The 25931-nt window shown below is 38.2% G+C and overlaps 1 protein-coding gene across 1 annotated transcript; it reads right to left on the reverse strand.

Annotated features, from left to right (window-relative positions):
• PLGRKT (plasminogen receptor with a C-terminal lysine) lies at positions 1-25931 on the reverse strand. The gene is made up of 5 exons (XM_082784320.1): positions 25692-25931; positions 25345-25431; positions 6617-6747; positions 5499-5608; positions 1-1185 (listed from the first exon to the last, which is right to left on the reverse strand). The coding sequence occupies exons 2-5, from the start codon at positions 25423-25425 to the stop codon at positions 1064-1066; spliced, it is 444 nt and encodes a 147-aa protein (XP_082640446.1). The 5' UTR covers positions 25426-25431; positions 25692-25931; the 3' UTR covers positions 1-1063.

Raw genomic sequence — 25931 nt, forward strand, 5'->3', positions numbered from 1 at the left:
ACATCACCAGAAGACTTTGGCTTAATTCTTTACTGGATACTTTTTGGGCATTTGTTTTAATCCCCACAATTAGATTAATGCTAGAAGAGTTTCCATCCAAAACACACAGCAAAATCCATTTTTAAATATGATTTCCAATACAGAAAGTTGCATTTTTTACCAAGTATAACATCAGAATACTAAAATACACTAAAATTATATTCCCTCCCAGTATATTTCATGCTACAGTAAAGGCATGCAAAACTCCCTCAGTTTTTCAGTACTTGTAAGGCCTCTTGGATGTACCCATTACAAAAACATACATTAATAGTTTTGCTTGCTGGTAGTCTATGTTAATATTCATCTTAGTAGTGAAACTCTGATTTCATGTAAACAAATTATCCTGAGTTTCAGAATGTCAAACAAGCATGAAAAAGATTCAGGAAATGGCTACATAATTTGTTTTCTCTTTTTCAGAAATTATCTCTGCTTATACTTTAATACAGTTTTTCATAAGAGTAAAACACACAGTTAGTGAGTGACGTGTTTACTTCTGAACCTACTTCTGATAAAAGCTGTTTATTCCAGAATTTGAAGCAGAGATGGTGAGTTCACTGCCTAAAGAACAGCAAGTAAAAAGTGTCTTGTTTTTCAAAGAAGTTGACTGTCTATTCCTGCCTTCAAATGGATCTCTGCATCTTCAAATACATTTGAAAATTATAATCATATTTCTATAAATCTGTAACTACCAATTAACTTATTTTTGTCAATTATAGTCAGTTTGGTCAGCACCACACATTTTTACTACAGGTGAAAGTTATTTTCAGACTCAATTGACACTGGAAATTCAGTGTTTCACTCTAAACAAGAAAAATATACTACCGTAACAACGGATATTTTCAAGAGATACATCCAGTATGAAAATCATTGCTTTAGAATGTACTTTTTTTTTTTTTTTTTAAAAAAAAAGGATTTACTTTTCACTTATAGAAACACTTAATTTTCTCAATATTTTAATGATTCACCTAAGTCCCAAAACACCATTACAATTACAATTCAGATACTAAGCTTCAACACCACCCTCCTATTTTTCTATGAAGAACTTGCTCTGAGATCTTCTGATTTTCTCCAGTTCTTCAAAAGTGAGTGGTCCCTTTGGTGGTTCTAGCAAAGCACTCTGCGTATCCAATATGTTTTCTGCTTCACCTGAGAAAAAAATAAAAAATTAAATACATAAATATAGTTCTTCACCCATACTGTGAGAAAGCAAATGAAGTGGGGAAGAAAAAAAAAAAAAAAGAGGGGAAGGGGAAAAAGGAAAAAAGCTGATTTAGCTATTCTTTTTGGGGCAAGAATAACAAAATACCATGTTGCAGCTATGTACTTTACAAAGGAACTGATGACATCGTAGTAGCAAAGATGTCTTTAAGGAATTTTGGACTAGTGGAATAACTATACACAGAAGTGTTTGGTATGAAACGAGTGTCTGCCTCAGGCTGCATTTGTTTGAAAGAACTTCAGCCAAAACAATCCATTGTGCTGTTTCTGCTGTCTGTGTCAGCCCCTTTCTCCTAAAAACTACACTGAGTTATAGCCATTTGTCTCCTAGTGGTGTATTAAGCACATGCTTTGGAAAGGTGTACTTTACACCAGCCCTGTAATGGATTTCACCAATTCTGTGAGTCTGAGAAAAGGGTGGGTCACACATGCATATGAAAGGGTATATATGGTTTAAGAAGGAAATTTCCTGCACACGCTATCCCAGATAAGCCATATTTGGGCTCCTCTCTTGTCACAGGTCTAGGCTAAACGGTTGTAGGCTCCAGGCACAAAGTGCATAACACAGGACTTGAAGAAGCACTGGCCAAAGCATACTGCTCACAAAAAAATGTTTGCTAAGACAGTTACCCAAACATGCAGTCTTAGCAGCATAGCAGGGAAAAGTTGTAGGGTGCAGAATGCTCTGGGTAAGGTTGGAATGAAAACATCTAGGACAGAGAATCCAAAAAACAAAGATATAGACTGAACGTTATACATCAGTTGTGGTGGTCTGACTGTGATATAATAAGGGATGAAGATAAGGCAAAGAATGTGTTTTGGTTGATGCCATTTGGTACAATGCCAAAAATCGTGTTTACCTATGCTTTATCTCCTAGCTTGATCATGAAGCTTTGAAGCTCTTGAAGCTCTACTTATGTACAATGAGCCTGACTGAATTCTGTCATGCAGTCTAGACTGCAGCCATTCCATAAAACAAATCTGAATGCTGAAATCTCCAGCTGCAATTTTGGTTAGTATCTCACTGCTTAGGATCTCCGTATCAGTACTATCCAAAAGGAGACACTAGTTACCACTTCCAGTGACTGCTAAAACCACAGTGTGAGTCTGATATATGGCCCTGGCACCCTAACAACTTTTCAACAGCATAAACAGAACTCAAAACAGGTATTTCCTCCTATATGCTCAGTTTTACCTTTAGTTAATCCAAGCTATACTGCAGAAAAAAAACCCAACACCTCTAAATTCAATGTGGGAGAAAAGGCACGTCATGAGGAAATACTTGAACAATACTTGAACTAGACCAGAGACAGTGTAAATTCAATATAAGCAAGGTCAAAGACAAAATGCTTGGTAAAACAGAAGTATAGGAACTTTCTAGGGGCATAGACTGATTCCAGATAATGAAGGACAGCAGATGATATTGATCTGATCTTGAGCTATTGATCAAGGTGGTTCAGATAAACGGAAGACTGTGGAGACAGTGAAAGAATTGCAGTTAGTTTAGGAGAGGGGAACTAACTCTAAGGCTGAACGCAGGTGTACCCTAGAGGGAAGAGACCAGTTAAAGTGGCAACAGTAAAAGGAATGGTGTATGCCCTCATTGTAACATCACGGAGATGGAGCATGACATGCACCAACAGAAGACACGGGCAAGTAGAGAAGTGGCAGAGAAAGGAGCCTGGGCATGAGCACAGGTACCAGCTGAGTAATAAGAACAAGCATTGTGGCTGTAGGTCAACTGTGTCATAAAGCCTTCTCTTCAGCTACTTAATTTTTACCTTGAAATAAAAATAAAATCATGAACCAGATTTCTACATAATTATAAAACTTTTTCTGATTTTCAGCTTAGATTAATTCAAGCTAGTTCATTCCCTTTTATTCTGCTGCTGATATTAATCATTAGTTTAACTAACTTCCCTCCCTTACTTTATCCTATCCTACCCTGTAAGTAGGGCCTGTAGCCCCAAAATCTCTGTTGTCTTTTTACAAGGCTAAGCAGACTTTGAATTCTCTCACAAGGCAGCATGGCATTCCCTGACAATTTTAACTCTTCACTAATTCTAGATTCCTCATACAGAAGAGATCCAAATTATGTAGAAAATACCAAGGAAGGTATTACTCTTTTTCTGCATCAATACTTGCCTGTCTGTACTCTTTATTTGTACTACAGTTGTGGAATCTCCAACCCTGGAGATACTGAAAAAGCCAACTGGACATGGCCCTAGACAACTGGTTCTAGCTGGCCCTGCTTAAGCAGTGTGGGGATTGGACCAGATGACCTCCAGAGGTGCCTTCCAACCTCAACCATTCTGTGATTCCATACTAGAAAACCTCACCTGATATTCCCAGACTTTGCTTGATCCTCTCACCTTTTCATCACACTACTGGGTTATAATTATTCAATGATTACCTAATACATTAAGGTTTTTCTCCCTTTCTTTATTACTTCCATTTGGTGAGCTCTGATTGTAGAAATTCCTATTAGTCTCAATTTTTATCAAATTGAATTCTAATTTATCTCAGTTCTTCAGGTCATCAGTTCTTGTATTACAATTTTCTCTTGACAAAACCAATCAAGTGTGTCATCTACAAATTATATTAGTATTAACTACTCACAATTTCAAATATAAAACAAAAGTAGATCCAGACCAAATCTTGAGCATCTTCATTATAATCCTGCTAAAGCCAAGCGATCCATGTTAAGCACAAACCTTTGATATCTCCTTTTTACCCCACTGCTTACCTTTCTACTGATTTCAGTGTTCTTCATGCTAACTTAATCTTCATACCACGCTAAATGCTTTCATGAGTTTATAGTACATCTACCACATTTATTTTGGAAAACAGAACTGATTTTCCAAGGAAATACATACTCAGTTTGGCAAACTTCATTTTATCTTCTTGTCCATTTGGCTCTATATCTTTTCTTATTCTTTCCTCCAAAATCCTTGTCATGTGCCTTGCATACCACTGAAGTTGCCATAACTGATCTGAAGTTAAGATGATGACTTTTCACCATTGTGATACCTGAACATAGTATCATATTACCCATTTTAGAGGGTGGTGAGGGAGACCCCATTAGAGGACTTTATGAACTCACTAAACATATCATATACTATTTTCAAGGGACTTGCATTATCATAAGATTTTGGATGAAAATTACATTCTTCAAAAAAAAAAAAACAAACAAACAAACAAAAAAACAAACAAACAAACAAACAAAAAAACAAATCCTAAATTCCAAGTTTTGCTTCTCCATTGAATGCGTACTACTTTACTTTTCAACATTAATTTCATGAACCATACAATTTTTCTCTCAGTGCTTAGCTGCCTATTTGTATTAAAAAATTAAGAAATGCACTTGGTGGGGTTTTAAAAATTTTAATAGATATACATTGATGTGTTGCCCAAATGTACGTGCATCTGTTAGCAGCTGTAAATATTTTAGTTTGTCTCTTTGACCAAGAGCAGAAAAAAATATTTTGTCTGTTTCAGTAGCAGAATGCAAAGTCAATCCAGTTAATTAAAATGATTTATGAAGGTGACATGCCATGTCCCAGTGTTGTCTTCGAATACAGTGAACACTGTCTTAGCATGCCTCGCTCACTAGGAATCAGAGTGAACTGCACCTATCAGGTTTTCCATAATCCTCAATATCAATCATTTAATCAGGTCTGCCACGGGCAACCATGAGGCAAGAGCCCACTTTCTGGGACTCACCTCTCTCTTTTCCATCTTAGCAGGGCACTGTGGCAAGATGATCAGCTGATGACTGTGCTTGATCGTGAAGGTATAAGGGCATGATTCCTGTCTGTCTCCCTTTATCTGCTCTTACCATCCCTATCCTCTGCCAAAACAGCAGCATCTCAATGCAATATGGAAGGAAATCACTACGTGTCACTACTTCCGAATATGTAATGCTTACTTCAGCTGTATTTACAACTTAAGAATTGTTTAGAACTTTAGATTTATTTATTTATTTTTTTTTTTGAATCAGGGAAAGAGAAATTAGCACAAGCTTGAACTGGAGAGAAAGGGTGTAGAAGTAAAAGCCTTTGACAGAGGAAGCACCTGACTGTAACATAAGAAAAAGAAAAAAAAAAAAAAGGTGAGATTTTTGTCTGAAAAAGAGAAAACCTATTTCAAGTTCTCTCTCAGTCATTCGAAAAAAGCAAGAGCTTATCTGAAATATTAAGTTTGGTTCTATGTATCAAGCAGACAGATTCACACACACATACCTTTTATCCTTTGCAACAGTGTCCCATAGCCCATATCATACTGATAGGCAAATATAAAGCTTAAGGGAACTATTGGCAGTAGAACTCCTGGGTTCTTCTTTTTTATTGCTCTGTTTTAAAAAAGAAAAAAAAAAAAAAAAAAGAAGAAGAAGAAGAAGAAGGAAATTCATGACTATTTAGGAAATCCAGTGTATCAGCACTGTTAGTTGAGGTTGACCTTGACAGTCTATGACTTGCCTAACCTTCTACACTATTTAATTAGAGAAGAAGTCCTCTTAATTTCCTTGAAAGAATTTGGTTGCCTTCTGGTCACCTTCTGTGCTCGACTATCAGCTCAAAGGTATTAGAGAAAATGCTTCAAGTGAGTTTTTGATATATTTAACATGAAATGGGATAATCTAACTAGTGTTGCATTGCATATATCCATCCAGCCTCGTGCAACACGTAGTAATTGAGACCTTACAATCTGTTCCAAATGCATCTTAGTGCACAGAGAATGCTTAATGCATAAGATGCATTTTATCTGTCCTATGTACACAAAACTACAAATATTCCTACATTCCCTCTAATCACTTCATAACATAAGAAAAAAGAATTACCTAATAAGAATACTATAAAGCAAGTTCCTCCATGTGCAATGCACATTTTTAGCTAGTATTTTTCTCCCCATGAGAAACCTGTGCTCTTCATTCAAATTTGAAGTGACCAGATTTCAGAATATATGTACTTGTTCACTGACATTAAAAAAAAATCGTCTGATGGAGTATTTGTACCTAATGACTAGTTCATTGAATCACAATTCAGACAAGAGAATAGTATGGTTTTCAAAAATCCCTCCTGTTACATACACAATTTTTATTTTATGCCAAATTTTCAGTTATATCATTTTATTGGCAGGTCACAGGTCTCTGCTTTTATATAAGTATGTAGTACAGACATATCTAAAGCACATTCAGAAGCAGACAGAAATTAACAGAGTCACTTAGTTATTCCATCAACCTCTGAGCAGTTATTGGATAAAAATAACTATCAGATAAAATGCAAAAGGAAGATCCAGCACTATAGAAATATAATTGTAATCCATTTACATTTTTTATTAGAAAAAAAAAACATCATACCCCGCTGTTAAACCTATGGCAGCAAGTCCAAAGAATGTCCCAAAGTATTTAAGAAATTCCCGTGTCCAAGCAATCTGCATGGCTGTTTGTCTCTCTCTCATCTGATTCTGCATCAGTAGTTGTCTTTCCAGCTAAAGAAAGGAGAAAGGTTAAACAAAATTAAGCCATCCATTTATTTTAAAGATGAGTCTATAAATCCAAAACGTTAAGTAAGATTTTCCTTTTTGTTCTTTTACTGCAGTCATTCATATGTGTTGACTGAGAATGACCTTCTTCAGTAATTACTATGAAGAGTTTACACCAAAAAAGCACGAAGGTCAGCTAGCAAATGCTTTAGTATAGAGTCTTTCTAATACTCCTTCACATGGTCAAGAAAATAAAAATACCAGTGTTCAGTTTTGTGAGCTCCCTGAGTCTCATTGACACTCCCTAGGTTAAGGTTCTCTGACCTTTGCAATTCCACAGTGATCCAAAGGGTACCATCCTGCTCTCCAATTTTTTTCTGCTTGTAGCTATCAGTATGTGTCTTTAAACCTTGACACTTTATTTCCCTTTGAGAATATCTTTTCTCATTAATGATGCATCATCAGGATCTATTGTGAAACAGCACAGTTTAAAAAGACAGAAAAAGACTGTGAAGATACCACACCTTTTGAAGTTAATGGAATACACAATAGTCCATGGGGAAATACTTCTGGAATCAGAATTAAAAATATTAATGCAAAAAGTACCATCTGAACAACATATTAACATGTCAAATTAACCTCCCATGGTACAGAAACATAAAAAAAAAAAAAAAAAAAAAAAGACAGACTGCTAGATTTTTTTTTTTTTTTAATTAAAAAAAAAGTTTTGTCTAACTCGGTCCACATTTGCCCAGAGAGGTTGTGGATGCCCCATCTCTGGAGGTGTCTAAGACCAGGCTGAATGGAGTCCTGGGCAACCTGATCTAGTGGCTGGCATCCTTGCCCATTGCAGGGGGGATAGAAGTAGATTTTTTTCAAGGTCCTTTCAACCTGAGCCATTCTATTATTTCCGTTAAATAAATAAAAATTTAGTATTTCTTAAAAGTTCTTCTCTACCACCAAAAAGCACAATCGTTTTTCCTCCTTAGAGTGCTGCCAAAAATAGGAATTGTGCTGAAAATAAGCAGTCTGAAACTTGAATATGTAAGTTAGTTAACACAATAAGAAGTCTGCTTCTTCCCATTAAAATTTGTAACTCAGTTTAGGGAAAAAACAGAGTACCTGATTTGGTATGCCTAGCTTAGCTAAGTGAGTTGCATAAAAGTCCAGCAAGGTACAGGAAACTGAATACCAGCTGCTTAAAGAAATGTATTCTAGAAAAGAAAGAAGAAAGAGAATTCAGAAAGTTCACTTCTCATGCATCTGTAAAGTAAGTAATTAAATCTGTTCTTTTCTTCTGCTTTCTAATTCAAGAATAATTTAAAAGATTTGTAATTACTTAAGGTTTCCACCATTTATTCATCTCCATTACTATTGATTTAGCCTGAACAGAACACTTTCTGTTAAATTGTTACTAATTATTTCTTCAGACTATGTTGATCTTGCTATCTTATTTACAAGGTCATTCAGTATCTAGATAGGTAGAATTAATTTTTTAGACAGCATAATAAAAAAAAGGACAGATCTAATTACATATAATTGTACACAGTAGGAAAAACAACATTCACTGTAGTCTCACAATGCTGTTTCATCTCTTTCCTCAAGACTTACATTGCAATTGTTGTTTGTACAAAAATATCGTCAACAGGCTCTAGTTTCCTGACATCTATAATTTTCAGATCACTTTTTTTTTCAGAAGAAATAATTACATAGCGGCTGACAAACCACTTAATAAAATATCAAAATAATTAGATTTTATTTTGTCATCCACAAGAGACTTGGAAATGCTAAAGTAAGCAAGCACACTGCCCGTTAATTAGCCCCATTGTGGACCCAAATATCCTAAGCCTGGTAAATTGCTGAGGGTTGATGTGACAAGATAAAATAATGACATGTAATATCAGTGTAATGATCTCTATTTTTCCCTTCAATTTGATGATGTGTGTAGTTTGCACACATGTGAACAGTACTAAGAGATCTTTTGTTTGCTTGCTGGCACAGATGAGGAGTTTACGCTTCCAAAATGCACAGCAGTATTGTAAGTGAGCTTCAATTTGAAGACATACATGGGGAGGAAGTGGGACGAGGTAATGCTGATGAAATACAGGTCTTGGCAAAAGGAAACTTACTGGAGCAGGAGAACAAAACCGGACATTTTGTTATGCATGGATAGTAGTGAGAAGTAAGCATGGAATAAAAATAAAGTTTTAATTTTAAATCCACAAGAGTAAACTAAAACATAACCTCTTTAAAAAAAAATATTTCAGTTACTGCTCAGTAGACCTTTATAACCCCAGTACTTTAAAAAAAGATAATTACCAGGTCACAGACACTGAGGTCAAACAAAAACCTTTCTGTAGGAGCCTGTCCTATCAAATTTCAAAAGCCCAAGGTTACTTTCATGTATATTTAATACAAATAACAAGTAATTTATAAAAATAACTTAGTATAAATGAAAACAACTTGTTTTGTACATTATGAACAGCCACCAGATAACATAATCATACATGTACAATTTTTCGTATTCTGTTTTAACCAGTGGAATATTTTTTTTCCCTATTTGTGAAGCCCAGTACCTACAGTACTAACCAGTACCCCATCCAAAAAGAAGCAGGAAAACTTCATAGAAAAACCCTCATCATTCCTTTCCTCTGAGTAAACTTCTTCAAGGTGGACTCGCCTCTAAGGAATGTAATATTGTATTTAAATTCATTTATTTAAAAAGGATGATTTGGGGGAGAAATTTAGAAAAAAATTTTAGAAAGTTTGGAGAACCTCTGAGCTCTGTTTGGGATGTGCTCTAGCCAGCATGCTGCTGAACAACATGGGCCAATGCTGCTGGCACATCCCAAGCACAGGCTCTGGGAACACATATTCAGAGCTTGCCCCTCCGTCAGACTCCGACAAAGCAGATAGGAGGCAGAGCACCACACAGATGACAACGTCCTAAGAGCATAACCCACTGTCTGCTCACAAAACAGATTCCTATTAGTGATGTTTGATGGTGAAAGTGTACTCAAATTAATTTTGGATGCTCTCATTTAAGAAATTTAAGCATCTACTTGGGAACTCAAGCAGTCCTTGTGTACTGCAATCTTTAGGACATTCAGGCATAACACATGTACTTTGGTGCTTGCCCATTCAATATGCCCATCTTAATTGAACATCTTAAGCTCCCACAGTTTTGCATGAATTGGATAGCCTGATAGGCTGACTTTGCAGTGGCAAACAGCTACGGGTAGATCATAAGGCAAAACAAGTACATTAATAATTTCTTAATTTCATTATCCTGGTCAGCCTGCTGTAGCTGGCCCTGCTTGAGCAGGGGTTTGGCCCTCCAGAGGTCCCTTCCAACCCCAATCACTCTCTGATTCTGTGACTTTAACCTAAAGCAAGTCAGGATTTGATGGCAGATCTATATAGGGAAAGATTCAGGAGCCCACCACAAAAGGTGACTCCAAATGAGACAAAAGATACAAAACCAAATCGTGTTTGACTGCGGCTCAAATCAATATCCCATTTTCACCTATTAATTTCTTAATAATTGTGTCTTATTTTCCTCCACATGTGTTCTATTGAAAATGCCAACCATGCTGTCATAGCGAAAGGATACAGAAGACTTTTGACCTATTAACATGTAGATTTTATGACAAAGACCAGGTTCCACACCCTTGAGACTTCGCAATGAAGTTAAGATAACTTCTTTTCCCATTACAGAAGGTCAGAAGGGAAAAAAAAAAAAAAAAGCTTATTATTCAAACTTACAAGAGTTGTGCTATGGCTTATGTAGCATTATCTCACTGACATGATTAAGTTGACTTCTGAGGAAAAAAGCTATAGTGGCATATCATAAACAAAGGTGAACACCATCACTGTCCAAGTGCCATTTCTCAGGACATAAATTATATTTAACTTTAAACACTGATATAGCCAAAAACCTTTGATAGGAACTATTTACATTACTGCACTTGTATAAAAAATACAGTTTAAAGGGACTCAGGTGCAGATTTGCTATGGGAAGAAGGTAGGTGCTGTAGGCTTCCCACTCAGGTTGTTCTGCAGGGCACAAGAGAGCTAGAGCTGTGATGTGGATGCATGGGTACACATCCAAGTATGCTTTTTTGTTACTGTTGTGAAATCGTGTCCTACAAGAATCAAACCACATTTTAAAGACACATATGAAAGTGAGTATCATAATTAAAAAAAAAAGTGACACTTTTTTGTGCGTTTAAATCGATAGCAAACACATTTTCTTAAATCAAAGTACCAACTTCTTTATTGGTAGTAAATATTGATGATATCATTTTAAAAATCAACTTCAGTATTTCAAAATAAAATGGGTTCTAGTAACAAGTGACATTTTATATTTTATAACACTCAGGAGGACCAAATCAGAATTAACTTTCCTGTTTTTAAAAAAAAATACAGTTAGTAGTTTCTCAACACTGTGTAAAAAATTGTAAGAGCTGATTAGCATTTGAAGTCTGACACATACCAACTGTTATAGTAAAAGGAAATCAATCTGACAAAATGAAACATGACAGATGAAGAGAAGTGAGGCGGAGAGGGAAAAGGTCAGTTACTGTGAAACTGATAATGCTAATATACTAGTCAGTGGTAGCCAGCCTTATCGTTTCTATTGATTATTCTTCACACCATGATGTCAAACCATAGAAAAGAGCATTTATGCCATCATTTCATTGATTAAAATCTAGTGGGAGAAAATTCTCATCTGAAATAATGTAATCAATTTTGACAACCTGTAAAAAAAACAATAAACATCCCTCTTTGGATTACAAGCTACATCAGCACTGGTAGGTAAGATTGGAAATTTCTGATGTTTTAGACTGCTTATTTTCTCTCTCTTTCTGCTTTTGAGTTTCTTGTTCACATGCTGTAGGAAGGAACAAATACTACTTTGGTCCTTTATTAGGATGATGTGCAAAAGCAAAACAAATAGGATGCAAGATGGTGTACAAAGGTTCAACAGTGGAAGCCACAGACGATGCAAAATGCTCTCTCCTGGCTGTCCAGGCGCATTAAATACCACTTGCTTGATGTATCTGGAGAGAGGAAGACATAGTAACCACCCCTTGATAAAGCCTCCATTTACACAATACATTAATGGCTCTCCACATGCCCTTCTCCCCAACACCTCCAGAAGACCGAGCAGAGCAAAGACTCGGCTTGAGAGCAGCCCAAGGCAGCTGAACTACTTAGGGAGCTGCATTTCATGACACCATCATTAAGACACAAATATGCCGACAGTCCTGTAAACAGATATTCAGACAGAAAAGTAATTAATCTACCTTAGAAGGAATTATCAGCCAGGTAAATATGCACACACATCTCCACTTAAGTTCTACAACTCACAATATAACTTTAACAAAAGAGAAACTTGAAGAAACTGCTGTGGTATCCCTACAGTCGTTTTAAAAGAATTTACAGTTCTGTCACAGCCTAATCCCTTGCGCATCTGTTAGAGGTGTAGGGCTCACGAATACTGTGGCTATAACAGAAGGTTATTTCCACTGACAGCTTTTCCATGGCTGGAGAGTCTGAAAGCATTCTTTAAACAACTTCTGACTTCTAATTTCTGAGTATGCAGGGGCAAGGTGAAAAAGATGTAAATTTTCAAAAATATGATGGTCACATACAAAAACCTACAAACCGCTTATAAAGCATATATAGAAGTTCATCTAACGTAGCTTAGCTAAATAACTGCATAAACACCTTACAGTAGAAATGCACTGGTCATTTCTTAGGCAGAATAAAGATTAAGGCTTATGTGACTCGTCCTAGGTGTCATCCTACCTAATCAATGTGCAAAAATAGGAGCTGCTACAAATAGCTGTTTAGCAAAAATAAATTGAAAATAGAATAGTGATACCTATATTTACACCTACGTAGTAAATCACTAGAGTGCAATACAGAGATAATAACTTGTAATAATTACACAGCATTTGCTCGGTTCTATGACCAACATGCACATAGAAGTATCAGGAAATAGGCCTCCAGATCAAACAGTTAAAATAAATCAGACTTAAATGTTTTATCGTGCAGCTTCAAAGCTTGCCTATAAATATCTTTCACTTATAGTACACAGAGCAATTAAAGTTATTAGCACTGCAAGAAATTAAACTCTCTAAAAAGCAAACTCAATTTTTAAAGCTTCCAATAGCTAAGACATCACAAAATATTTACAAGCAAAAAGGGGTCTCAAAACATCAGCCAGATGCCAGAATGTAACCTGCACTGAAACAATACTCCATATGCTGCTGTTATTGTCAATAATTTAATGGAATTGCATGCCTTTTAAAAAGAATAACATAAGAAACATGTAAATCCATCTGAAGTTTTAGGCTGTACAAAGGAGATGCTCTACTCCATGGGCTGCTATACAAAAGTAAGGTTTCTTGGTAGTAGCCTAGCATTTCTGTGCTTCTGCTTCTTGGCATTAGAGCAAAGAACACACAGTGAGTGTAGAGAGGTGTCTTCTACCTGCACTGAAGAATCTCGTATCTGCAGAGTAAGCTCAGTTTTTGGGTACCATATCAGTCTTTAAAAATCTCAGAAGTTTTATGCATGGGCTGTAAAGACAACCCAAAGTCTTTGGATAGACAGTTATGTCAAAAGAGGGCTTGAAATAGCAATATAGATAAAGCAGTGTAAGGCAGTTAAAATTACAAGTAATTCAAAAAATCTCACTAATAGCTGAATAAGTAGGAATTAGCCCATTTATTATATCCATTCCTCAGTAATTTCTCTATGGTCGTTGTGGCCTCTTATAGCTTGTTTTGTTGTTGTAGTTTTTAAAGACATGGAGACTTGGTATTGAATCCAAAATGAACACCAGAAGAAATGGCTGCAAAAAGATACTGCTGTATGAAAGGCTGCTACAATACCAACAAAATCTGCAAACATGATGTTTCTTCCTATCCATTTCAGACTCTTGCAAAACCACTCACTGTTGCTCTCTTTACAGCACTTTGTTACAGAACTAAAATAGATGTAAGATCTCTTTATTTACCCATTTTACATCCTGAGCTCTTAACAAGTTCTGCTTGATAAAGCTCCCCCCCCCCCTATTTTTTTTTAAACTTAGCATTCACGAAATATTGTTTCATAGAAAAATAAGGAAATGGCCAGATTTGACTTCAGTGGACATAACTGAAGACTGAAATGGTAGCTTTGCTCTATTAACAAGGAAGGAAATTCAGAAAACTCATACCGCTAAAGGAAGCGGCTTCAGAAGGCGTTTTTCCTTTGAAATATGGTAAATCCCCCCAGTGACCTAAGCCTTACATGTGTAAGGGTTGGATGAAGGTGCACCTCTGAGCAAGACAAATTATAAGTAAGCAAGCTGCATTGATAATAAGATGTACTAGTCACAGATATTCTTCAGAGAAAAGACTGGCAAGACTGATTCCACCGAAGAGATGAACTTAACACTTGTCTCATTACTGGTGGAACAATCGGTCTGTTCTCATCTTTCGCCGGTACTGCTTGCATGTTAGAAATATCAATTAAAATTTGTTCTTTGTAAAACACTGCATTTATTTTTTTGAGAGTATTGTATACTCTGCCTGATCACTGCAGCTAATTCCAAACAAAATGGCTTTTTTTTTTTCTTGTGAGACAGATTGTTCTAATCTTCTTCAACACAGATATCATTCATCTTGTTCTGTTCCATTTGATGCACGCAAACTAATAAGGATATAGAATTGTTACCAGAGAACATTTATTTCCTGAATTAAGCCCAGATCACCTAGAGGCAAAACAATTTTTCTAATGCTTCAAGACAAATGCATTAGAAATGCCATAAATGCTACTAGTATCTTGTCAATAGAAAACAAATGTAGCTACTTCCTACCCCAAAGGGAAAAGAATGGTAGTAGTCAGGAAAGGGAAAGTTTGCTTACATTTTACTTCACAGGGAAGAAAGGGAACAATTGCTTTTATTGTAATAGAACTTAAAAAAAAATAATCCTTTAGACCAATTCTCAGTGAAAACTTTAGAGAGGAAAAAGGTTAACAAACTAAAAATGGTAGACAATTACTCCATATCTAAAACATTAAGAAAATTAAAATTTTTCAGGTATCATCATCATGATAGGTCATTTTTAACTAACAAGGACAAATTGGCAAATCTGCAGATAGAAAGAACGTCATTACACAAAGTTGCATTAGTCACAGGAAGGAATCTATATAAAGACACCTATGCAGAAGCACATATCAGTTCTCTTCCTTTTTTGATTAATGAAAGTGATAAAGCATAAGCAGTTTTATTGTTCAGAAACTTGACAGCATTTTAACACAGGGGGGTTGGACTATATGATCTTTAAGGGTCCCCTCCAACCCAAGTCATTCCATTATTAGCCATTTTAATTCCTACCAAGAGCCAAAACATAGTTACACGTGTGCCTTTTAAAAGCCACCTTATTTTATAATCAGCTGGTAAATCATCCACAGTATGTTGACTAACACGTTAATTGAATTTATTAAGAATAAAAGAACACGACGCTATACTTCACCTTCAAATAAAACAGCAGTTCCCCCTGCCCCTTCTGATTCTTCTCTTCTGCAGTCATACTTTTAGCTCATTGCTCAAATATGGTAGGAGTAAGCTTTAGGTTTGTCCTAGGCTAAGAACACGTGTAACATGCAGGTCCCTACCAAGAATAAAATAATTGGCTTATTAGGTCAATTCATTTTACCTGTCTAAGTTGAAAAACTCTTAGTCTACCACATACAGGACAGACATTAATGTTTTCTCCTTTCCACAGTTTTTTTTTTCCTTCTCCTCTGGTGTTTTATTTCATATTTTGCACTTTTGCATAAGAAAAATGATTAAAACAGAATGGGACTCAGTGTCTAGTTTGTTCTAAAACTTCTAAGGCTGTATATTGTAACAGCTTCTTTAGATTCTTATTGCATTTTGTATTGAACTGAAATAAAAATCATGCGTATTAAGACCTACACCTCAATTACAAATTCTTTCCCAGTTTAAAACTACCTGTGCAGAGGGGAAACAGATGAGGTCATTGAGCTGCCTGATAAATAAGTCAGGACTTGCTCATCTCTTCCTCACAAAATGCTCAGTATTTGTACTAGTAAAGGAAGTTGAGAAAAAAAATTATATACCTTAAGAACAATATATTCCATTATTCAAGTCTCATAAAAGCAATAAGCTAAGAAAGGTGCACATATATAAATATAAAAACATTCATTTTCATGGCCCTCAACAGGCTGGAGAGTTGGGCCGAGAGGAACCTCATGAAGTTCAACAAGGGCAAGTGCGGGGTCCTGCACCTAGGGAGGAATAACCCCAAGCACCAGTACAGGCAGGGGGATGACCTGCTGGAGAGCAGCTCTGCGGAGAGGGACCTGGGAGTCCTGGTGGGCAGCAGGCTGACCATGAGCCAGCACTGTGCCCTGATGGCCAAGAAGGCCAATGGGATCTTGGGGTAAATTAGGAAGAGTGTTGCCAGCAAGTAAAGGGAGATCCTGCTCCTCTACTCTGCCCTGGTGAGGCCTCACCTGGAGTCCTGTGTCCAGTTCTGGGCTCCCCAGTGCAAGAGGGACATGGAGCTACTGGAGAGAGTCCAGAGGAGGGCTACGAAGGTGACTAGAAGACTGGAGCACCTGTTGTATGAGGACAGGCTGAGAGAGCTGGGCCTGTTTAGCCTGGAAGAAAGAAGACTGAGGGGAGACCTCATCATTGTGTACAAATTTGAGGGGAGGGTAACAATAGGATGGAACCAGTCTCTTGTCAGTTGTGCACAGTGAGAGGATGAGAGGCAACAGGCACAAACTGAAGCACAGGAGGTTCTGGCTGAATATGAGAGAGCACTTCTTTACCGTGAGGGTGACAGCACTGAACAGGTTGCCCAGAGAGGTTGTGGAGTCTCCTTCTCTGGAGATATTCAAAACCTGCCTGGATGCCCTCCTGCATGGTGTGCTCTAGGTGATCCTGCTCAGCAATGGGGTTGGACTGGATGATCTTCAGAGGTCCCTTCCAGTCTCAGCCATTCTGTGATTCATAAATATACAGATACAAATACTGCTTGTGTTTATCTATGCTGAACAAGTAATCCAAGTAATCTATTTTCCCTTGAACAAAAGTTTAAGTAGGGTGCCTCTTTCACAATATACTGTCATGAACTTTACCACTGAAACTGTTGCTTCTTGAGAAGTAAATGGATGGAAAATAAGGTCCCTAGAAGGACACATTTGAATATGGGAGGGGTTAAAATAAAAACACCACCACATACATGCTTTAAATGCATAAGAGATGTGTTTATAGCATCATCCAAATGTAATTTTTTCAAATCTTCCCCATAGGTTCTAATGCCTTTCTTATTTCTACCACCATTCTCTGAACTTTTCACAGCTTATCTGCTTATTAAAAGAAGCATTAAAATCTTTTTTTTTTTTCCCAGCAAAGTCATCAGCCATGAAAACTTAGCAATTTTTACTCCTGGTTAATAAATCCACAATGACATTTACTTTTTCTGAAAAAAACTGTGTTGTTGACTCAGTTTATATATATATATTTATATATCAGTATATTATACAGTATATAATATACAGCTCTTTATTTAAGCTCCCAGAGTCTAATCACTTATACCTGATTCATTTATTTAACTTTTCCTTCCTGGATGTAATGCTCCAGACTAGCATTCATTCTGTTCCATTTCCTATTATTTCAGGCATTTTGCAGTTCATCATGACAACCTGAACTCTAAACCAATCCCGCAATCTACAATTTTATGCAATGAGCATTTCACTGAATGATGGCCCAATTTTATTTTGAGAAACTGCTGAGTGTCTGGATACAAATTCAAATATTCTGGTGCTCTTCCATCACTTCTTTAAGAGGCCTGACTTTATTTATCTATTTATTTATTTTACTATTAATACTATTTTAATTCAGAAAAAAATGCAATGTCATTTGGTCTTAAGACATGGTCTATCAAGATGCTTCCTATATAGGGCATGAATACACTTTCATTTCCTATTTAAGGATGAAAGGTTGAACATGAACTGTTGAAAAAACTGCCTCATTCCTTTCATTTATTGCCAATCCATGCAAATTTCTTAAGAAAACACAACCATGGCTGGAAAGTAATGGAGTCTTATTGTCTTTTACCTCCAGCCAAGTGCTGACAGCTTAGAGTAAAGAAAATGTGATATAAAGTTACATGTTTCCATGCTTTTGCTGATTTGTTGTCAGTTTTTCCACATACAAATATTGTTGCCGTGTTTCTTTTGGAATATCAGATCACAATCTAATAAAATTAACACTTACACATTCATGCCATAGTGCAATAATGTCCCAAAGCATTTTCTTATGAGCCTAACAGCACTATAGCTGTTCACACACACAGAAAACATGCCATGGCAGTTTCACTTCAAGCTGAGTCTTGCATGTATGTATGTGCCATAGCTCATACATACCGTGTACAGTGCATGCATCTCTCTCTATAAGCAAGAACTGAAGGACAGAAAGCTGAGAGTCATTTTCAGAAGCAAGTATCTTGTGATCTATAACTCAATGAACTATGTTATTTCTGCAGGAACAGAACTGGCAAGAGTCTGGTATGTTTTTGACACTTCTGAGTTACATCCAGGAGAACAGTTCAGTTACAGAACTACCTACTACATTTTTTTTTTCATCTTTAAAAATTCAGAATATGCATTAGAGGATGCGTTTACCTAACAGTGTTTTAAATTATCTGTCCAGCTAGTTAACAATTTTAATAATTAGAAAAAATGGCTTGAGTTGTTCTTAATGTCACTATTTCTGTTTAATTTTGCATTACTTCCAAATCATCAAAGGAACTGTTAATATAAAGCAGAAAAAAAAAAAAAAAAAAAAAAAAAAAGCACCAATATATCAGATTACATACAGAACTGCAGGGGAGCTTCAATACCACTGGCTAGCCCACATTACAATAGGATTAGAATAGAATACTGGAGTTTTCTAAGGGCTTCAGATGAACTTATGTTGTTCAAAACCCCAACAGGTGGAAAAGATTTTTGAAAGACCATGTCAGCCTCTCTCCTGTTTTTCAAAAAAAACTGCATTACTACTGCACTGTCAGAACAGAATTATCTACCCCCCACGTTTCAGCTTTACTCAATATTGGCATTTTTTTTTCCTCCACGAAGTATGGAATATTTTCCATGCTCACACAGGCAACATACAGGGAAAAAGTTTAATAACTACAGTTTCCCAAAAACTAGCTGCTATGAAAGCAGATCTGTGACTGTTCCCTGGCTATCCAAGATTACCTGGGGAGAAGAATGCACTTTACAACCTGACTTAATAAAATAGGGAGAAGGGATGGCAGAAGGGGAGTGAGACTATCCAGAGATTCATATTGCAGACAGGAGGTTATAATCAAACATTTTTATTATGGGTAAATACAAGATTTGTCAGAAGTATATTATTTCCCTAGCCTGTTTATTATCTCAAAGGTTATGTGGCTCCCATCAAAGATTAATTTGAAGGATTATCTCTGACTCCTGAATGCAATTAAGCCTTCCCACAGAGAAAACTATATCCTTTTGTCTGATAAGGAATTCTCTTGCTAGAAAAGAAAAACAACAAAACTGAACCAAAGAAAACCCCAAATCACTCTGAACTGCTGCCCTCCCCTTCAATACAAACAAACAAAATGTAAGTTACAGAAACATTGATAAGCCCTAAGCACTAACTAGTCTCCTCTTTCCAGCACCTTCAGAGATTTTTCCTTTCCCCTTTATTACTTTCTTCTAAAACTTAGATTTTGCAAGCCCTCCAGTCTTCCACTCTTATCAGGCTGATCTCCCCCTGAAAGACTGCCAGAGCCAACCCGCTGTAACATTAAAGCAAAACATTTATAGTAAATTGTATTTAAATAATGGTTATAGCTTTTTACTACAATTGCCAATTATGACAAATTAATATATGTGCTACAGCTGGATACGTAACACTGAGCAGTGCTGGGAGACTTACCTGTTACTATAGCAATATATATTATACAGGTCTCATAATTATGTTTCAGTTTTCAAATTTTGTAGTATCATTTTCTATTTTAAACTTTTATAATTGTTGTAATTTATATTTTAGAATTAAAACAATTGTATTTCAAGATATAAGGAGGTTGTACAATTCTTTTTCAAGTAAATCATTCGCACAGAAACTAGATTTTTGCTTAGTTTTTGCAGGGTGGGCAAGCTGGCATACAGGGCACGCTGAGGCTTCAATTCTGAATTCCTTTTCTTACGATGCTATCTCTACATCAGTATCACACATACCTGAAAGTCTATCTAATATACTGTTAACAGTTAGGCCAGTCAGAGCTCATTTCAACAGACTACCAAACTGTGCATGTGGTCCTCAGGAGGAGAGCAGACACCAGTTCTCAGTCTGGCAAGAAGCAGACGTGAGGAAATACTGGCTCAGGATCCACAAAATACAGTGGGCCATAGTCTGGGCCAACTTCAGCAGTGGCCAGAGCATCACAGAGCACCTCAAGTCAGAAGAGACCTCAGCAGGTTCTGCTCGGAACAGTATCAGCTGTGTGATCAGACCAGGCTGCTGATGGCATTTTCCAGGCAGGTTTTGAAAACCTCCAGTGATGCAGGTGGCACAGCTTCTGCTCCACTGCTGGCCTGTCCATGCAGGGAAAAAGGTTTTTCCCTACATTCATACACTTTCCCAGCCCTGTTTCTATTTATGCCCACTGCCTCTCACCCTCCTGTGATCCACCACTGCGAACAGCCTGGCTCTGTTTTCTTGATAACCTCATAAAAGTTATTGTTGAGGCTGTTGCTAGATCCTGTACCACAGAAATCATCCCTCCTACTGACCAGATCAGTCCAGCTCACTGGACCACCTCTCAAGAAGTGCTCCAGCCCTGGGCCACCCTGATGGTCCTGTGCTGCGTGTTCTCCTTATCAGCCACATTTTTCCTAGGGGGAGGTGGGGAAAAGACAAAAACCGGACTCAGCATTTAAATGTATTTAACAAAGTAGCGAACAGAAGCTGACAGACATCTTGCTTCCCACCCCCAGCTTTCTGGCTACACTGCTATTTGTATCAAGCCCTCTTTGCTGCCCCTTTTGATTCCCCCTGCTGCCAAAGCAGACTGCAGGCTTATGCTCCAGCCTCTGTCTCCCAGGGTGCCCTAGGGTCTTCTTCACAGAGCTGGCCTGCAGTTCCCAGATCACCCTTCAGCCTCTTTTGAAAGTGAGGGTTTACTTTTGCTAGTAACCAGGGACCTCTGCTGATTTCCATGACCTTTCAAAGACTATAGAAAGCAATCTTTCTGTGACATTGGTCAGCTTGCACAGCACCTCTGGGTGCAGCCTGTCAGGTCCCATGGACTTTTGTGTACTGAGTAAGCATTCCCTGTTTCTCTTCTCACCTCCTGCTGATACTTCCTTCCCTCCTTGAACTCTGACATGAACTGAAGAAGCTGAACAGGCCTTGTTTGGAAAAGCACCTCAGCCTTATTTGTGTCTGCTGCCACTAATCTGCCTGTCACATTCAACGTGCCCACACCTTCCTCCCTCACCTTTTTACTGAGGAAGTAGTGGTAGAAGCTCCTCTTATTACCCTTTGATATCCCTCAAAAGCATCAACTCTAGATGAGTTAGAACATCCCTACATGCCTACAACTCTGCTTTTGTAGGTGGTTCCTACCTCCAACTTACACATGATGCCCCTTCACTTCAGTTTATGCCCCAGAAGGGCATAAACTAAACTCTAAATCTGACAGAGAGGGAATGGCATAATATTGAGTTGATGTTGTTCCATTCAAAACAAAACAAAAAAAGCCTTTTTGATTCCTCTATGCATGGGAAAGTTTAACAAAAAAAAAAAAAAAATCACAGAAGAGGTTATGGCTTTTTTAATGTCTATACCCTCAATGAAGAGCTTTTAATATACATTTAAAATGTCTTTCACAAATCAACATAAAAATATTCCTCTCTAGTGCAATGTAAGTTTAGTAAGCTCTGCTCTGTGCAGTCTAGGAATCAAGTTCATTAACAGTAAGAAATCTTGTTTAAAATTTTCATATGTACTGTGCCACAACCTTCTACTACCATTTTGCTTTCTATCACTCTAAGTATCACTATATAACATACAAGTTTTTTTTTTTTTTTATACATTTCAAAAAATTGTTTGAAGACAATGTACATAGATTATGCACTAACCATACTTAAGCTGGTCTTACCACAATTAAGTCTTCAGCAAGCTTCAACAAAGCATGTGAATTCAGAGTTTCCTATTTCAAAACCCACTTGATGGTTAAGGAACGTCACTGTCTACAAACACCAAATAAAAGAAGTTGTATTTAAAGTGCTCTAACCTGTGCTGAGGAGTGTATAATCAACTACAAATACTGCTGCGCTCCTAGCTGTCAGTTTCAAAATGTCTTTTTTCTGTGGTTGCTTTGTACATGTGAAAATAGCTTTATAATTTAACTAGTTATTTCAATTACTTTTTGAGGGTATACATTTTTGTTGTCAAAAAAATGGCACAGGACAAATATCTTATAGAACGGGAAGTATAGAACATAGTTCTTCAGAGAAAGAAATAAAGAATGTACCTCATTTTGTGTTAAGAGCATTCACAAAGCTCATGACAATAAATACTCCAATATACATGCCCTGAGATTTGGAACCTCCTCTTATGCACTCAACCATGCTAAAAGCATTTAGCAAGGCCATGTGATAGGCTTGAGCTGTAGATATAATATATAGAGCTGATATATTGTGTGTTTAAAGAGAATTTTGCAAGTTACACTTTAAGAAACAGGCTTATGATAAAAATGAAGTCTCAACAAACTTCTATCACAAACAGTTTTCTCTTGATACAGACTGGTATTTCTTTCTGGAGCCAAGACACAATACAAACAACTGCCAAGTCCTTCAACATCAAGGCAACCTGACAGTCTGTTTTTTATTTTTTCCCCAAAAGCATAATATACAATTTACAAGGCCACAATCACTTCTTTTTGCAGAGTTAGCCCAAGAAGTGTATAAGGGAGAAATATGCACATACCTTTATAATACATTTCAACATTTTCCTACTTGAACGTAGTCAAGCTGGTTTGGGTGTTCAGCACACCAGACTGACTCTAAAACTGGATTTAGGATGCACTAAGGCTTGTGACTGGGAGAGTTCTTTGTCAAGTTCTCTCATGTTACTCACCTTCCTGTATGTCAATGACTAAGCAGCTTTTTTTAAAAAAAAAAAAAAAAAAAACACAAAACTTTTCTTCTCTACATTTGGAAGAGAGTATATGCTTTTTTAAAAAAAAAAATAAAAAATAAAAAATCCAAGTGTTCCTCCATGGAGATTCATAGCACAGAATTCCTGTTTCAAACAATTTACAGTAATTTTATGACTCTGATGACATGCAAGGAACACATATACAAGAAGCCTTTGCAGATTCCATTTCATCAGCACCTGCTATGTTTTTTTCTCCACGTCAAACCAATGACTTGAATAGTTCATTCCCAAGCAATGACACATCATCACTGTTTTTACGTAGGACATTCTGTGGCAGTTTTTGATGACTTCCTGATCTACCCCAACTGTCTTAGAGTAAGAATAGTGTCCCTTTCCCCCAACACTCTAATCACAGGGCTCTCCAAAGTACATTCAGAAACTGAAAAGCTCCAAGAGGTTCTGACCCTACATCTTGCTTTGGGACAGTTTTATGTTTAAAACAAACAAGCATTTGTGAACCTCTCTTAGCAAATATATCATATTCCTTGAAGTGAAAGCTTCTCTTCTATTAAGAAACACAAATGATTTTAGAGGAAGATGGGAGAACTGACAGTATCCAAATCCAAATATATGAGAGAATATCTAATGTTTTAAGGTAACCTATTTCACGCTGGTCCTAACACAGCTTAACTTCTCCATGAATTCTTAGTTACAATTTCTCTCTAAAAGCAAATGTATCAGGCTATACTGTTTTCCACACACAACCTGAAAGCAGTTTGTCTAACACTGGACTCCAGAGAGATCATAGGTTTTACTCACACATGCAAAAGACAAATGGCAGTCTTCTCTTCTTTCTCCCTAAGCTCAGAGCAGAATTACTTTTTTTCCATCCCTTTTGACACAACATATAGTTCTCCCCTTGAACCCACTGCATCATTTGCACCTGACATAACTGACCATTTCATGCATTTGTAATAGACACAGGTTTTCTAACATGGACAATGTGTCTGCAAACATAGTATAAATGTTCAGGTATTTGTGCTGTTAGAAATAAACCTACTATGTTGCCTAATGGCATTTTTAAAAAGATGAAATGCTGCACAGGGAGAATTCCTTAAGAATGACTTGCAAAGCTTTTTTGTGTGATCGTGAAAGGGATTTTTTTTCATAACTCTCCTAAGAGAAAGAAGTTGATTTTTGATGTTAGTGTGAGCATTTGGGCTAGAACTAGAGTTGTTAGTCACCTGGGGTCAAAAGGCCAAATAGTGCTTGCCAAAGCCCCCAGCACCTTACAAGAGCTAGCCTGAATTCAAGCTGTTTTCTCAACTCTATTTGTCATTCTGCACAGCAGAGAAGCAGATCATGAAACAAGCCTTCACTTTAACTTCAACATCATTCTCTGAAACTAAACACATTCCCACCATTTGGATTTCCAAAAGCTCCAGGAGTAGAAGGGCCTACCTCTGTATGCAAACAAACAAACAAAAAAACACCAAACTGTACACAAATCTTGCAGTTGCATCTGAGAAAATTATAATCCAGCACAGACAAAAGTGATTTTTGCAAATCTTGCAAGAAGTCAGTTATCTAGTATTTTGCTACACTATTTTTTTATGCTTTCTCTTTCCTAACCACATTTCTGGTGTCACTTCCAGAGTTCAGTTTAAATGCAACCTTACAAAACCTATGTTCAGCATGTACCTCAGCAGCTTTTAACACTAGTATGCCACCTACTGACAATTTAATGAAGAGGAAATTAAACCATCACTACTTTAAACGTTTTAAATTTACCTGCATTCAACTTAAAAGTAAAACTAAAGTGACAAACTCCAGCTAAGTCTACTGGGATGGCACTACTGTAGTGTATACTGTAGTGTAGGATGGTAACAAGTTGCAGAGCACAAATTCTGGCAACAAATCTGAAAGCTGTAACTCCAGCTACATTGTAACACCTATTCAGCTTAGCTTTCTGAACTTCAGTCAAACTGTTCTTCCTTCTCTTTTTCATCTGACCTTTTACCGTTTTCTGAAAAGGGGGGTAAGTGATCCCCTGGTCCCTATTTACTCTCAGGTTTCTAGAACAAACGAAGAGCCTCATGGTGGCTTCCTAGGAACGTGGCATGGCTGCAGCTCCTGAACCTGAAGAGAGCTGCTTGAGTTTGTGCAGTGTGAGAGCTGAAGCACGCTTTATTCGCATATTTTAACAGAGCAGGATCTGTGTCTCATTAACCCTGCTGTTGGCTTGGTCTCACACGTTCACGCAGCTTTACAATGGGGTGGTTCAGCGGGGCTCCAGGGGTCTGCCCAGCGCCTGGCGCCCCCAGCCCAGCTCCGAGCGGTGCCCTCCGTGGGCAGAGCCGCCTGTGCGTTACCTGCAGCCGCGAGCTCATGAGCATGAACTCCTGCTGAGCCCTCAGGTTCTCGTTCATGGACTTGGAGAAGACGAACCCCATCTCGCCCTGCAGCGCGGAAGAGACAAGCCGGGTGAGACCTAGCACGGAGGAGGAGGAGGAGGAGGAGGAGGAGGAGGAGGAGGAGGAGGAGGAGGAGGGGGAGGGGGGGGCACCTCCGACCCCACCGGGCCCGAGCCCGCCCGGGGCCCCCCAGCCCCAGCCCCACGCCGGGCGCCGGGCCCCGTCCGGCCCCGCCCGCCCCTCGCTGGGGGCCGGCCCCGCCGCACGCAGCCGGGGAGGCCGCGGCGGGCCCGGCCCCGCCTCACCTCGCGGGGAAGGCGCCGCTCGTCCCCGGGCCGCGCCGCTCCGAGCCGCCGGAGGTCAGCGCCCGCCGCCCCCGCCGCCGATTGGGCGCCGGCGCCGGGCGGGACGCGGGGCAGGGCCGGGCCGGGCCGAGCCGAGCCGCCTGAGCGGGGCTGCGCCGCGGCCTCCCCCGCTGCTGGGCGCCGCGGGCGGAGCTGCAGTGAGCGCCCCGCGGGTGGCAGCAGAAAGGGCGGCCGCTGAAC

This window comes from Aythya marila (genome assembly GCF_965140915.1).
Source record: "Aythya marila genome assembly, chromosome: Z".
In the NCBI taxonomy this organism is placed as follows: domain Eukaryota; kingdom Metazoa; phylum Chordata; class Aves; order Anseriformes; family Anatidae; genus Aythya; species Aythya marila.

Coding starts and splice junctions, on each gene's coding strand:
- PLGRKT (XM_082784320.1), bottom strand. CDS start 25,425: ATGGGGTTCGTCTTCTCCAAGTCCATGAACGAGAACCTGAGGGCTCAG. Junction 6,748..25,344: donor TCATGAGCTCGCGGCTGCAG/GTAACGCACAGG, acceptor TCCTTTCTTTAG/CTGGAAAGACAACTACTGAT. Junction 1,186..5,498: donor ACTGTTGCAAAGGATAAAAG/GTATGTGTGTGT, acceptor TTTTTTTCTCAG/GTGAAGCAGAAAACATATTG.